The sequence below is a fragment of the Aethalodelphis obliquidens genome, unplaced genomic scaffold, assembly GCF_003676395.1.
Source record: "Aethalodelphis obliquidens isolate GAN/ISIS:26980383/991018 unplaced genomic scaffold, ASM367639v1 scaffold40, whole genome shotgun sequence".
NCBI classification, from domain to species: domain Eukaryota; kingdom Metazoa; phylum Chordata; class Mammalia; order Artiodactyla; family Delphinidae; genus Aethalodelphis; species Aethalodelphis obliquidens.
The window spans coordinates 8,283,351-8,297,942 of record NW_020837984.1 but is presented as its reverse complement, the minus strand read 5'-3'; the positions used below and the strand labels follow the sequence as shown (position 1 = coordinate 8,297,942).

Genomic DNA, 14,592 nt, shown 5'->3' with positions numbered 1-14,592 from the left:
TACTTATATTTTAAAATAGAAAACATTTTAAAAATTAAAATTTATATTAGTACTATAACAACTATGTTAACAAACACAAAACAAAGATAATAACCTGAGAAGTTGACATTGGCTTTCACATTCTGCATTTGTAAAATAGGGCTTTAAATGCATGCATTAAAAACAATAAGAAATATCATCTAATACAATAGAAAATATGTGCTATTTGTTTTGTAATATTCTAAATTTAAACTATAAATTTTAAGAATATATCTACATGAAACATGAACATAATAACACTTGTTCATATTCTAGAATTTTAAAAATCAGCACAAAATAAGAAAAGCAGGCAATAGCTATTTTCCACTCCTGCTTTCTAGGGAATTTGTTCTTTTAAGGGAACTCTTGAGTGTTTGCTTTAGGATATCTTATAATTTAGCCAGTAAGAGAATAAAAAAGACAGGAACAGGTAGAAAAACATTAAAATAAAAATTCATTTTGTGCATAAACAGAATTTTAAAAAATGAGTCATATTGTGGACAACTCCGAATATGTGATATTATGATTTACTGGGTGAAAATTAGCTTGGAATAAAATAATAAGAACCTACTAGAGTATTCTAGTTAATCCTCGCCGTTTCCAAACTTAAAACCTGGGAATAACTTAGGCATTAGGACAAACCAAATAGATCCAGATCATTCAGTGGGAAATAAAGAAAATGGTTAGAAATAGACAATAGTTGTGAATTCAGCATTAAAATGCTGTTTTTTAACACTGTAAATCTAAGTACACATTCTAAATTTTATGTGAACCAAATAATAAAATACACAGTTGTAATAAGGTTGCCTTCATCCATTCATTTGTTGTTGAACAAATACTTGTTTATCACCCTGTGCCAAATACCATGCTTGGAACATAAGGATGAAAAAAACATAGTATTGTCCTCATGGAATTTACCATCGATAAAGATAGAAATTAATACAGAAACAGACAATAAATGACTACTAGAATATTAGGTGGTCAGAAATGTGTATTGTCGTATAGATCTTTGAGCCAAATACATATGAAAAACTGACATTCATTTCCCTTGTCTGAATGAGAAATATATTTTGCATGAATAAAAATGCTTGAGATAGTCAAAGTACATCATAGAAAATAAAGAGTAAACACAATACCAACTGAACTCTTAATCTGAATGTGAATAATAAGAGTTAGTCAACCTTTATAAAGTATCTTCTTCCATTTTATCCTGCCAATAGTTTAAATCCCCTTCTGACTCAGACTAACCTAGCAAATTCCTCAGTAGGCAGAGTTTATTCTTGAATTAGATCTTTTACTCCTGACTAGTAGTCACTGTAACTTTGTAATTTTCAGGGAAGTATAATGGAGAGAATCTATCCTATGTGATTACCAATGCATGACTGATTTTTTAAATTCATTACTAGTTTTGTATATTTTTAAATTTGCAGATGGTTTATTTTTAACTTCAAAAATATGAAAAAAGAAATATTAATAACAGTTAACATTTATTAAGCAGTGGAAAGGGCTCTGCATATGTTAATTCTCATAAACATCCTGAGGTATTAATATTCACATTTTATCATGTATATTAGTATCATTTATTTGCACTGTATTCCCAGATGTGTAATTATGAGGCTAAAATATTTTAAAATAATGTTCAAAGATTTGTAGTTCTCTTTACACATTTTAGTTATTTAATATTCTTAGATGTAACCTCAATGAGAGTAGAAATTATTTATTTATTTAATTATTATTATTATTATTATTTTTGCAGTACGCGGGCCTCTCACTGTTGTGGCCTCTCCCGTTGCGGAGCAACAGGCTCTGGACGCGCAGGCTCAGCGGCCATGGCTCACGGGCCCAGCCGCTCCGCGGCATGTGGGATCTTCCCGGACCGGGGCACGAACCCGAGTCTCCTGCATCGGCAGGCGGACTCTCAACCACTGTGCCACCAGGGAAGCCCCCTAGAAATAATTTATTTAAGCACCTTATATAATGAGCAATAGAGGGAATACTGAAGAAATATTAAACTTGTTTCTTACTTTCAAAACATTATTATTGTTCCATTATAAACTTTCAGGTACAATGTGGGCATTTATTTAAATACTATCAAGATGACTGAATTACATGACTAAATTATTTACACTGTAATTTTTCTGAGTGTTTAGAGTATTTCCTTCCCCTCACCATGCTTCTGGTGATACCTAAAACCACTGATAAAAAAATAAACAAATAAACCCACTAATGACCATTTCTTCATTAATTAACCCAAAGTAATTTCTTATTTCCATTCTTCTCACTGATGACAAGTTGTCCTTCCTATCCTAGCTTTCCCTATTTATTTATAGCTTAAATAAATCCTTACTTAACACCTAGAATATCTGCTCCTAGAACTTTCATTCATATTAACAAAGTGAAAAGGTAATGCTCCTCTTATTTGGTATGCAAATAAATCTCCATCCAAACCATAAAAAGAAGCGATCTCCAAAGAAATACCATTTACCTATATAAGAAACATTTCTCAAGTACCTATTATACTTTTTGGGGACAGACAAGTAAAACAATATACAGTGTATGATAAATATGATATTTGTTATGACTGAGATATGTATTGTAGGGTATGTGAAACTAGAAGAGAGGCATACAACTCAGTCTGAGGTCAGGAAGCCCTCCTGGATTTATTCAAGGAGGATTTATTGAGTGAAAATAAGACAAATAGACATCATTATTATTATTAAAATAAAGGAGAAACTGGAGGGCATTTCACAACGATGAAAGGGAGCCGAATGAGAACATGATATACTTGAGGAACGGCAAGTTGTTTGGGGGTTTAAGATACCAGGGATGGGGAATGGAATGAGATGTGGTTGGCAAATGTCCTATCATGAAGGTTATAGTGACCAAAATAAAGAATGTGAACTTCACTCTGAAAGCTCTGGGAATCCATTGTAAGATCAAATGTATAGTTTAGAAACATCATTCCAGGAGCAACATGGTAGCTGCACTTGAAAAAAACAGGATAGGAAGCAAAAAGATGAGTAGTTTAGCATTACTGCTCCATGAAGGGACGCACTTAGTAAATATTTGCTAATTAAAGAGTAGATTAAGAAGAAAGCTTTGATGGTTAATTTGACATGGGGGATGAGGAGAGGAATCTAGGATACATGCCAAGTTTGTGTCTTGGGTGACTGTGTGGACATTAGTTCTAGCACTGCAGTGGGGGCTACTCAGTTTGGCCATACCAAGCTACAGGTGCCTGTGAAACTTACGAAAATAATTCAATTGGCATTTGCATATGTGGGTGCACAGCTTAAAATACATAATTTTGTTATGTATTTCTCCTTTTAAAAAAGTACTTTTCTGTTACTTCCAAATTTCCTGCAGCCAATGTGTTTTACATGTATAATCAGAAAAACAAAAATTAAAAATTTAAAAGAAGATTTACAACACAAATTTATTCCCAGAATTTTTTTAAGTGGGATGCTTTCCCAGTAATACACCACCCTGACCAAAAAAATTCCCTGGCCCAACATATTTATATAATACTTCTGACTAATTAAAGCCTTGTTTCACCAAAAATTTACACTTCGGAAAATGCTAATAATGCTATGTAATAGCACAAAATAATTTCTACCCTAGCACTACTCAAACTGAGCAATAAACCGGTAGTGTAGCATTTAGTCATCGTAACAGTGTGTCAATCTGGACTTGCTTCATACTGGTGAGAATAAGAAGAAAAACTAAATTAGGGGCAGGCAATCGAAGCACAGGGTCAAGTAATTTGAGACTCTTCTTTACATTAGGAAGGCAAAAGAAGATAGAAATTGACCACCAGAGATTATCACACTGAACTAAAACAGGGGGATGAAAGTGGTGTCACAAAGAGTACGTGGGTTTTTCTTTTAAGAAAGTCTGTAGTGGAGTTAAAAGGGCAGGGTGTGGGAGGGTCTGCCTAGAGCTAGAACATAGCTGCAAATCTTGCAGCATCCTCATTCTTCTCTCCAAAGTATAATAAGATTCAGTACAGGTATATCTCATTTTAAGATGGTCTAAGATAGTAACACTGCAACTTCTTAATAGAGATCAAGTTCCCAAAGATGTCACTTTTCTCACGGGCTTGAGCCCATAAATATTTGATTTATGGATATAACTAACAGGTTTAATAATGTGATTTTCAATCCCTTTAGCAGGTCATATTGTAAATGAATGAATGAACTGAATGAAAGTCATAACACTTGCTGTAATTTTTATAAAGGCAGAAAGACATATACCTTATATTTAAATTTTAGCAATTGTGTGTTTTTAACCTATGTGTTTATCTTATGTCTGTCTACATATCTATGCATATATATGTATCTATCTACAATATATTTCATTTATCTCTAGAAATGTTATAGTTTAAGCTACCAACCTAAAATTTGGTGGCTAAAAACAAATGATTACCTCTCACAGTTCTATGGGTTAATGCACTCAGCTGAGTAGTTTACTGCAGTTAGATGGTGGCTTGAGACAAAGTCATCCAAAGCTCGAACTGGGCTGGATGTCCAAAATGGCTTCTTCACTTACATGTTTGGTGTTTCAGCTGAGAGGCAGGAACAACTGGGGGCTGGCCAGGCATCTCTCTCTCTCTCTCTCAAGTGGCCTGTCCATATGGGTAGTTTGGGGTTCCTCTCAGCATAGCAATCTTGGGGTAGATGGAGTTTTTACATGGCAGCTGGTATCCCCTAGAGAATGCACTAGAAGAGTCCCAGGTAGAAGCTACAAGGCATTTTATAACTTAGCTTTAGAAGTTACAAAGTGTCACTTCCCCACTGCATTCTACTGGTTAAAAGTGATTTACAGAGCCAGCCCAGAAGACAGGGAGGGGACTATAAAAAAGGGCATGGATACTGGGACGCTTGTTTCATTGGAGGACAATCTTTGAAGATTAGCTACCACACAGTAGATCAATAAATCAGAAAGTTGAAATCATTCATTTTCTTACTAATCTAACATATTTATTATAACTTTTATGTTAACCTTCCAGTATTTTACTTATGCACATATATGAAAGGCACAAATATTAAACTGTACAATTCAATGAATTTTGAAAAATGTATACACCCACGTGACCCAAGAGGAATAACATTGCATCACACACCCCCCAACAATAAAAAAATCTCATGCCTCTTTTCAGTCAATCCCAAAACCCACCAGCTATAACTATTCTAACGTTTTTAACATAGGATTAGTTTTGCCTCTTCCAGAACACCATGTAAATGGAAACATACAGTATATACTCTTTTATATAAAACCTCTTTCATTCAGTATATCCATGTCGTTGAATGCATCAATAGCTCATTTTTATTGCTGAATAGTATTCCATTCACAAATATAATACAGCTTAGCCATTCTCCTGTTGCTGTACATACACCTGAGCTGTTTCCAGTTTGGGGCTGTTATGAATAAAAATATTATGAGTATTTTTGTACTAGTCTTTTTGTGTATGTATGTTTTCATTTCTTTTGGATAAATATCAAGGAGTGGAATTGCTGGGTTAGAAGGTAGGTATACGTTTAGTGTTATAAAAAACTTCCTAAGTGATCTTACCATTATACTCTTCATGAACAATGGATGAGAGTTCCATTTGGTCCACATCCTTACTGACATTTAGAATTTATTGCCAGTCTTTTAAATTTTAACCACTCTGGTGGGTGTGGAGTTGTGTTTCATGATTACTTTAATTTGCTCTTCCCTGATGAAAAGTGACACTGAGAACATTTTCATATGCTTACTGGCCAATGGTGTATCTTTCTTTGTGAACAACAGGTTTGAATCCTTGCCCCTTACAAAAAAAAAAAAAATAGGGGGCTTCCCTGGTGGCGCAGTGGTTGAGAGCCCGCCTGCTGATGCGGGGGACACGGGTTCGTGCCCCGGTCCGGGAGGATCCCACGTGCCGCGGAGCGGCTGGGCCCGTGAGCCGTGGCCGCTGAGCCTGCGCGTCCGGAGCCTGTGCTCCGCAATGGGAGAGGCCGCAGCGGTGGGAGGCCTGCGTACCGCCAAAAAAAAAAAAAAATAGGGTTGTCTTTTATTATTATTGAGTTGTAGGACATTAAAAAAATCTATTCTGGATACAAGCCTGTGTCAGATATATGCTTTATGAATATTTTCTTCTAGTCTGTAACTTGCACATACATTTTCTTAATGGTCTATTTCAATAACCATGTGTTTAAAATTTTGATAAAGTCTAATTCATCAAGTTTTTCTTTCATGGTTATTACTTTCTGTGTCTTGTGTAAGAATGTAAGAACCCTGTGCCCACTCTCAGGTCACAAATATATTTTTTTATTTTTCAGAAGTTTTATAGCTTTAGCTTTTACATTTAGGTCCATGATCTACCTTGAATTAATGTTTGTGTCTGTGTAGGAATTGAGGCTCATTTTTTCCATATGGACATCTAGGTGTTTCAGCATCATCTGTTGAAAATATTTTCCTTTCTCTACTGAATTATGCTGCACCTTTGCTAAAAATTAATTGACCAGGTAAGTTTGGGTCTACTTTAGGATTTTCTGTTTTGTTCCACTGATCTGTCTATCCTATGCCAGTATCATACTATCTTGATTATTACAGCTTTACAGTAAATCTTGATGTCAGATAGTATTAACAATTCTGTTCTTTTTCAAGATTATTTTGGCTATTCAGTTCCTTTGCATTTCCAATTATATTTTAGAATCAGCTTTTCAATTTCTTTTTTTTAAAAAAACCTGCTATGATTATGAATGGCACTGAGTTGAATCTATAAATTTGGGAAAAAGTAACATCTTTACAATATTGAGTTCTCTAATCTATGAACAGAGAATCTCTATTTATTAAGACCTTCTTTAATTACCTTCAGTAATATAGTTTTCAGGGTAGAGGTTTTTCCACATCTTTTGTTAAATTTATTTCTAAGTAGTCTATGTTATTCTTAGCCTCCATTGTAAATGAAATTGTTTTGTTAATTTCATCTTCCAAATGTTTGTTGTTCATATATAAAAATATAAATTTTCTATATTGATCTTGCATCATGTGTCCTTGCTAAGTACAATATTGAATGAAAGTGGTGACAGCAAACATCCTTGCCTTGATCCCAATCTTTGGAGGAAAAGTGTTCAGTGTTTCATCATTAAATATGATGTTAGTTGTAGCTCACCATAGATGCTATTTATCAAAATGAATAAATTTCTTTACATTAAAATTTTGCTGAGAAACTCAGTACTGAATTTCTTCAAATGCTCCTTTCTGCATCTATTATGATGATTACACGGTTTTTCTCCTTTATTCTGTTATATGGTTAAACCGACATTGCATTCCTAGGATAAACCCTTAAAGAATGCATATTGGTATTTAAATATTAATTATCTCCTGGCTCCTTCCCTAAATAAATATTGGAGAGCTTCTAACTTCTCCTTCAGAGCTCTTACTTCCATCCTGGCCCTGTCAGATGGGCTCTCAGTATCCACAGAGTTCTTCCAGAGTCTTGTAAGGGGTGCCAGAGAATGTTCAGTTGTCCTTAGTACAAACAAAGCAGCATTAGGGATTAAGAGTGATATAGAAAGTAGGCTGAATTTGTAATCTCTATCTTCTGCCACTTCTACTATTCTCTGAGTTGACACATTTGAGTTCTAAACACTGGGAAGAGATACTCTTGCTTTCTTCAGTCTCTCACCCTAGGGTCTCAAGCTCCTTTAAGAAAGAGGTAGCTTGTACCTTACAAACTTTTTAGCTCAAGGGACTAGAAATGCCCCACCTCTCTGCTTCTACCCTATTTTCCAACCTTAAAACCTAGATAACAGATGCAGTATTCCAGAAATTCTCATCCTTCACACAGATCTCCAAAATAGGTGGCCATTTTAAATTATTTTACTTTAGAGAGTCCACAGCAATTCTATGATTTTGTTAATCAGTCTCCTAGGTACCGGAGAGTAAATGCCCAAGTAAAAACCAGAAGCAAATTAATGGATGTATTTTCTGACCAGGGGCCCCAAGTTTATTCTGAGGACCCTTTTAATCTAAGAAAAGAGACCTATTTATCCCCATTCAGAGCCCTAGCAAGTAGGACATTTAATCTCAGAGGGCTGAGTCATACCATAATCAACTCTAGATCCTCAAATATGAACTGTTATCTCCTCTACTAAGATCCTCAAATATGAACTGTTATCTCCTCTACTACCATCTGTGCTGTAAGATTCTGTTCCCTGAAGGTGGCCAATATGTCACTCTCTCTTCCTACTCCTGAATTAACTTTACCAACTATAGGAAAAGGATTAACAAACACCAGGCAACATGCTTATGGTAAAAATAAATCCTGATTTATAAACTGCATCTGGATGGGAGGACTCTAAATGGACTATATGCCTGATGGAAGGCCACAGCTTGAGCTTCTCTAATTGTGGAGACTCTCGTAACTGAGCATGTCCCTTACAGGGACCCTGAAAACTATACCTATCAAACTATTACAAAAGATATCAGTTCTTGTGCAATATGAAGATTCTAAGTCAAGGTAATCCCTGCTCCTAACTATGTGGATATTGTCTCCTTGTACCCAAGTTGTCATTTGGGGGAGAGGTCAAAGAACAGTACCTAGGCTGCCATGAAAACTCCAGTGAAAGAGGAATGCTCTGCTGAATGCTGTTTCCTGTCCAATATCCTCCTAAATGAATCTAATACTAAGTTTGGGCTGTTCAGGTCCTGTGAGTCTGAATGCCTAACTAGAATCCTTGCTGATCTTTGCCACAATTATAAGTATACCAGGGGCCTTTCAGGTGTCTCATGATGTCTGGTTTCCCCAATAATGCTCTGTTGTAAACTGTTTTGTTTAAACCTAATTTTCTGACCTACATTCAGTAGGACTTTGTCACTTACGCAGAATGTCTTTTTCTTCCCCTTTCTGTTGGTGTGTATTCAGAAATTGAACATGAATCCCAAAGATGGTCATATCACCAAAAACTGGTTCAAGCATTGTGAGGATGCCATATAGATGGAGGCACTGTTTTGAAACCATATATAATTTCCAATACCAGCTACAGTAAACTTTCCATTCAAAAGCTTTGTTCTTCCAACGCCAAGGTCAATCATTCCCACTACATTTCAGTGATTTTTCCAATTGCCCATCCATGGGTGCTGCACCTCTGCAGAAGACATCTATACAGGTAACTTCAATAAAAGTTTCCTGCCTAAGAGCCAGTCCCTGTATCCAGTTAGCAGTGAATTCTGTCTCAGACAGAGTAGGGGCTTGTGATCAGTCTAAATATACATACCATGAATTTACTTTTACTTCTAATAAAGTCTGTAATTTCAGAAGATATACTTTGTCAGTTACTAATGATTTACAGCCATACTCCACAAGAGCACAGGCTAAATGAACAGCCTCTAGGTGTCAATCTAAGATACACCCCAAATAATTCTAACAGTCTGTTTCTTCAAGAAGCTTGCATCTTAGTTGAGGAAATAATGTACCCATATAATTTTATTGATATAATGTGATTGTATTTTATGCATTTATAATATATACTTAATATAGGCAAAATTTTAAATAATAATTCCTTCCTCCATAAAAATTGTGTCAAAAATTTTTAAAGCTGCAAGAAAGTGTGAACATAAGCTGTGTTTAAGTTATTGCCACTTTAGCTGGTAAATAAAAATACCCACCATACTTTATTTGTACCACGTTTATAAAATACATTAATTTTGTTTACTCTTAAGCTATTATTCAAACGTTATTATTGTTAAATTTTAATATAGTTTTTATTATCTTAAAACTATTTTACTTCAACAGTTTTAGAGTGGTAGTGCTGGGGCTGAAAAAATATTCCTGAAAGTTAACTTTGGCATGGAATTTACAGGTGCTAAAAAATGCAACTCAGGAAGCCAAACAACTGCCATAACATGCTGTGCTATTAACTTAACTGATTGTCCTCTGCAAATATAATAGAAAATGCTGAGAAAAAAGTGTAACATCAAAGCATAGGTATGTTACAATGATTATGGGTTTACTGACTTAGAACGTGAATGTAATCACCCACTGTCCCTACTTAACTATGCTCCCTCAACACACATTTTATATTCATTACTTTTGGGAAACTAGTCTTGAATTATTTAAGGTCTGAATTATGTGTCTCCTCCAGATCACATTCTTTCCATAAAATGGGACCATCCCATCTTACATAAGACAGTATATGATCAAAGGTCAAAATGAATGGAACAAGATAACAAGACAGAGTGATTAATACGGGCTACAATAGGAGATGGAAGCTCTCTCATTTATGGCCTTCCAGTTAACATATTTTAAATTCTCAATGTGTTCCAGACAATGTGCTAGAAGCTAGAGACGAAAAAATGATCAGAACATAGTCTCTACCTTGAAGGAATTTCATAAAATATGGACAGTAAATACATAAATAAATAATAACACAAACTGGTAGCATTCTGAAGAAATTCTGGATCATCATAAATTGCATTAAAACGATTGCTTCAATTAGGGTCAGAGAATTTTAGGCTACCTAAAAAAGTTATTTCTGCAGTGGAAATTTTAGAAATTAAGGTATATATATGTATGTTTAAGCAATAAGGGTTGCTATGGTATGAATGTTTGTGTCCCTCAAAATTAATAAGTTGAAATCCTAATTCCCAATGTGATGGAGGTGGGGCCTTTGGGAGGTGATTAGGTTATGAGGGCAGAGTCCTCATGAATGAGATTAATGCCATTATAAAAGAGACCCAAAAGAGTTCCCTTGTCCCCTTTCACCACGTAAGGAATACAATGAAAAGTCTGTGACCCAGAAGATGGTCCTCATCCGACCATGTTGACACCTTGATCTCAGGCTTCCAGCCTCCAGAGCTGTGAGGAACAAATTTCTGTTGTTTATAAGGTACCCAATCTATGATATTTTGTTATAGCAGCCCAAATGGACTAAGACAAGAGTTCAGTTATAAAATTTAGTTATTACTGAATCCTTTCATTAAATCTGTATTTTGCTCAAAATATGTCCTTTCTTTTCTTTTCAGCACAGAACTTGTGACATGCTGCTATCACCTTTTTTTCCCATTGCTATGATGAAAACAGTACATTGCTCAAAACAGCTATGACTATGAAAATGTGTGGTTTTCTGATTGCTACTTATGGTATTAGTGCCTAGTTGAGATTTAGTTTTAACCAAAAGTCATATACAAAGAATAAACCATATTCTCTAATTAAAAGGTCAAATCACATTCCATTGGAATTATAAAAAACTCATGCTGTAAGAAAATGCCTGCATTTTTAAATGGTACAGCAGTAGCACAAAGGATAGAGTGATCAAGTTTAAGATGGAGAGGCCATGAAAGGCTTCTTAGAGGATGTGGCAAAAGAATTAAAATTTGAAGGACAGGTGAGAAGCCACTGGAGGTGGAAGGGAAGGACACCAACTTACCTTCCTAAGCACTCCAACTAGCCAAATAAAACAAAGAACTCAAAGATAGAAAAGACATGGCATTTTAAAAAGTATTGTATGATTTTGCTGACATTATAAACAATGCAAATGTCAGCACTTATTATTGAAAAAAGAAACCCAAAATGTTATTGAAATAAAAATAATAGCCAGGAGGGGTTGAAGGGAGAAATTCAAATAAAGAAAGGAGAGAATCATATTGAATCTCACAAGGTGAGTCAACACATTCTGTTTCATTTTTAATGTTAGTAGAGAAATACAGGTTCATTCAGTTATCCCTCTAGCTTATTTATTTTAGAGGATACTATTCCAAAATGAAAACAGAGGATACATAACTTCCAAATTACTCTATTAAAAAATGCTTAAATGAACATTTGAGAATGGCAAAATATAAGCGGTGGGTGGGTAAAAAATAATAAGAAAATTCCCAAATAAAAGTATAAAGTAATATAAGTGAAATTAAGTATGTCAGTTATCAAGAAATACAACCAAATACTGTTTATAAAGAGAACTATTTAACACAGAGAGGATTAAAAATAAAGTGATAAATACACCAAGTACAAAGAAGGCATGGATTATAAATATCAATATCAGGCAAAAGTTCAAGGCAAGAGGCATTAAATGGGGCAAACTGATCAAATTATAATCCACGATGAAGGTATAAGAGAATATTTTTTATAAACTAAATAATTTAGGACTGAAGTTCTCTGTCTTTCACTGATGAACTATACAAAAGGCATAAGAATATAAATGACTAAATAATATAAATGTAAAGTTTGGTCTAATAGCTACATGCTGAATCTGACAAATAGAATATACATGTAAAAAGATATTTATGGAAAATTTACAAAAACAGATCATGTATCTACACTACAAAGAAAAAGATCTCAATCATATTTAAAAAAAATTGAAATATGACAGGCTTCAGAATCTTATTTGAATTAAATTAAACTAGAAATAAACAAACTAGAAATAAACACAACCCACGACAAAGCACATTCTCCTAAACATTCCTGGGTTAAATAGGAAATCAAAATGGCAATCATAAATTAGAAAATAATACAGTTGACCCTTGAATAAAACAGAGTTTAGGGGCATCAACCCTCTGTACAGTGGAAAATCCACATATAACTTATAGTCGGCCCTCTGTATTCATGCTTCCTCCAAGTCCTCAGTTCTTACATATTTGCATCTACAGATCGTGTAGCACTCAGTATTTACTATTGAAAAATATCTACATACAAGTGGACCTATGCAGTTCAAACCAGTGTTGTTTAAGGGTCAACTGCAATTTATAAAATTTGCTCAGGACAAAACATCTGTCTTTGCATACAAGTCTGATCAATTCCTTATAACAGAAGTATTGTAGAGATGAAGGTCACTGGAGTTGAGGAAGTCACAGAAGTTTTTGACTAAGAAATTAAATTGGTCATCCATGTGATCAATGGAATTCCCCCATACGATAGCAAGAATTTAGGCAAAGCCAAGAGATGGGTGCCGAAGTGTCCAATGAATTTGGAAAAGTCACCAAGACGTGAACAGATGATAGAAGTCAAGGGATAACAATCCAGAAATTTACAGCAATTTATTAGATGAAAGGAGTATTATACAGTGCTTGATTTTCACTCCAATAATAAAGGTGTAACATCAATTCCTTAAGGGTGCTAGCCAGATTGATGATAAACATTTATTGACCAATTAATACAAAGAGGTTCTAACCACTTACCATCTTAGTAGTTTGATCAAACCAGCTATAAGAAATACTTGCATGGAAGTGTCTAGATATAAGGATACATAAGATGTGTACAAATTCAAAACAAAGAATGTCCATACAATTTATGTGAATAAATGAACAGGAGCTAGGAGAAGGTAGCCAATGCATCTTCTCATCTTACCCTTAAGACAGATTTTTACTTATAGAGGGTTCATCCATACATTGACAAAATAAGTATGAACATCTTTAGGCTACTTTATACTATAATCAGTAGTTCCAATAGAGTTTGATGCTTTCTTGGCTAGCCTTGGACTTGATCTTAAACTGCTAAAATCTGTTATTTCCATCAGCATGTAAAGTTTCCAGAGAGCTAAATGGTATATTATATTAAGAAGCCTTGGGAAAGAAACAATACCTTGTTAGTGGAGTTGTTTTTTCCTGGGAAACAAGAATGAGTTTTTCAACTCTGCAAAAAAAACAGATAAATTTTTAGTTTAATGCAAATAACACCAACCTGTAATTTTTGCTGCCTTTTCCTCTTGGTTCACTCGGTTCTCATCATCATCTTCATTATCTTCCTCAAAGTCATCTAAATTGCCAATGTCAGCTTGCTTCATACTCATCAAACTAGCCAAACTTTGCATGTCTTCATCCCTATATCAATGATAATACACAATTTATTAAATGACATTACCTTCAAAAGGGTTGTTTCTTAAGAAAATAATATTAATACATTTCTTCTTTCTAAACATTAACAAGACTTTTTAAACAGTTATACAAAACTACTGAGCAATCTAAATATTCATTCATTAATTTTTAAATGGCACATTGAATTAATAGAAAGCAAACAGGATTAAAACTAACTGGTTAGGAGTTAGTTTAATTCTGTGCTGCAGATCTAAAATTTTCTTCATGGAATTAAAGTATGGTTTTCTGATCATGAAGTCTGGAAACAAAAACTTGTTTCATAAAACAATGGGATAGTTTGCAAATCAGATGAGATCTAGACTTTAAAAGTATTCAAGTTTGCAGAAGGAATTAGAATAGAAATTCTTAATCTGAAGTCCATGAACCCTTTTGGTTTTGTGGGTAGGAGTAAAAAGAAGTGGTAAACCCCTGTAAATTATATTTAAATCTTGTTTAACTGTGCATTTTTCTCAAAGGAGTTAAAACTCCCCTAAAGTTAAAAAACTACAGTAATTGAACTAGCACCCAAAAGCCTAGCCTTTTTAAGAATTACAGGATAGAAAATGACTTGGGTTAGTTAAATACCATACATTTGACAAAATGTAAATATGTTTTTATATCTTGAAGTATTTTAAGTATAAATTTAAAGTTTATATTAAATACTCTAAATGTTAAATAATTTAAGTTTTCTTGACCTATTATTTTACTTTAAATTTCAAATAAACTACAGTGAATGAAACATAT

General features: G+C 34.2%; 1 protein-coding gene across 1 annotated transcript in view; it reads right to left on the bottom strand.

Annotated features, from left to right (window-relative positions):
• Window positions 1-14,592, bottom strand: part of EHBP1 (EH domain binding protein 1) — a 362,437-nt gene that overhangs the window by 192,212 nt on the left and 155,633 nt on the right. The window contains exon 6 of the mRNA XM_027131633.1: window positions 13,676-13,815. Within this exon, the coding sequence (XP_026987434.1) occupies window positions 13,676-13,815 (140 nt within the window). The remainder of the gene's footprint in view (window positions 1-13,675; window positions 13,816-14,592) is intronic.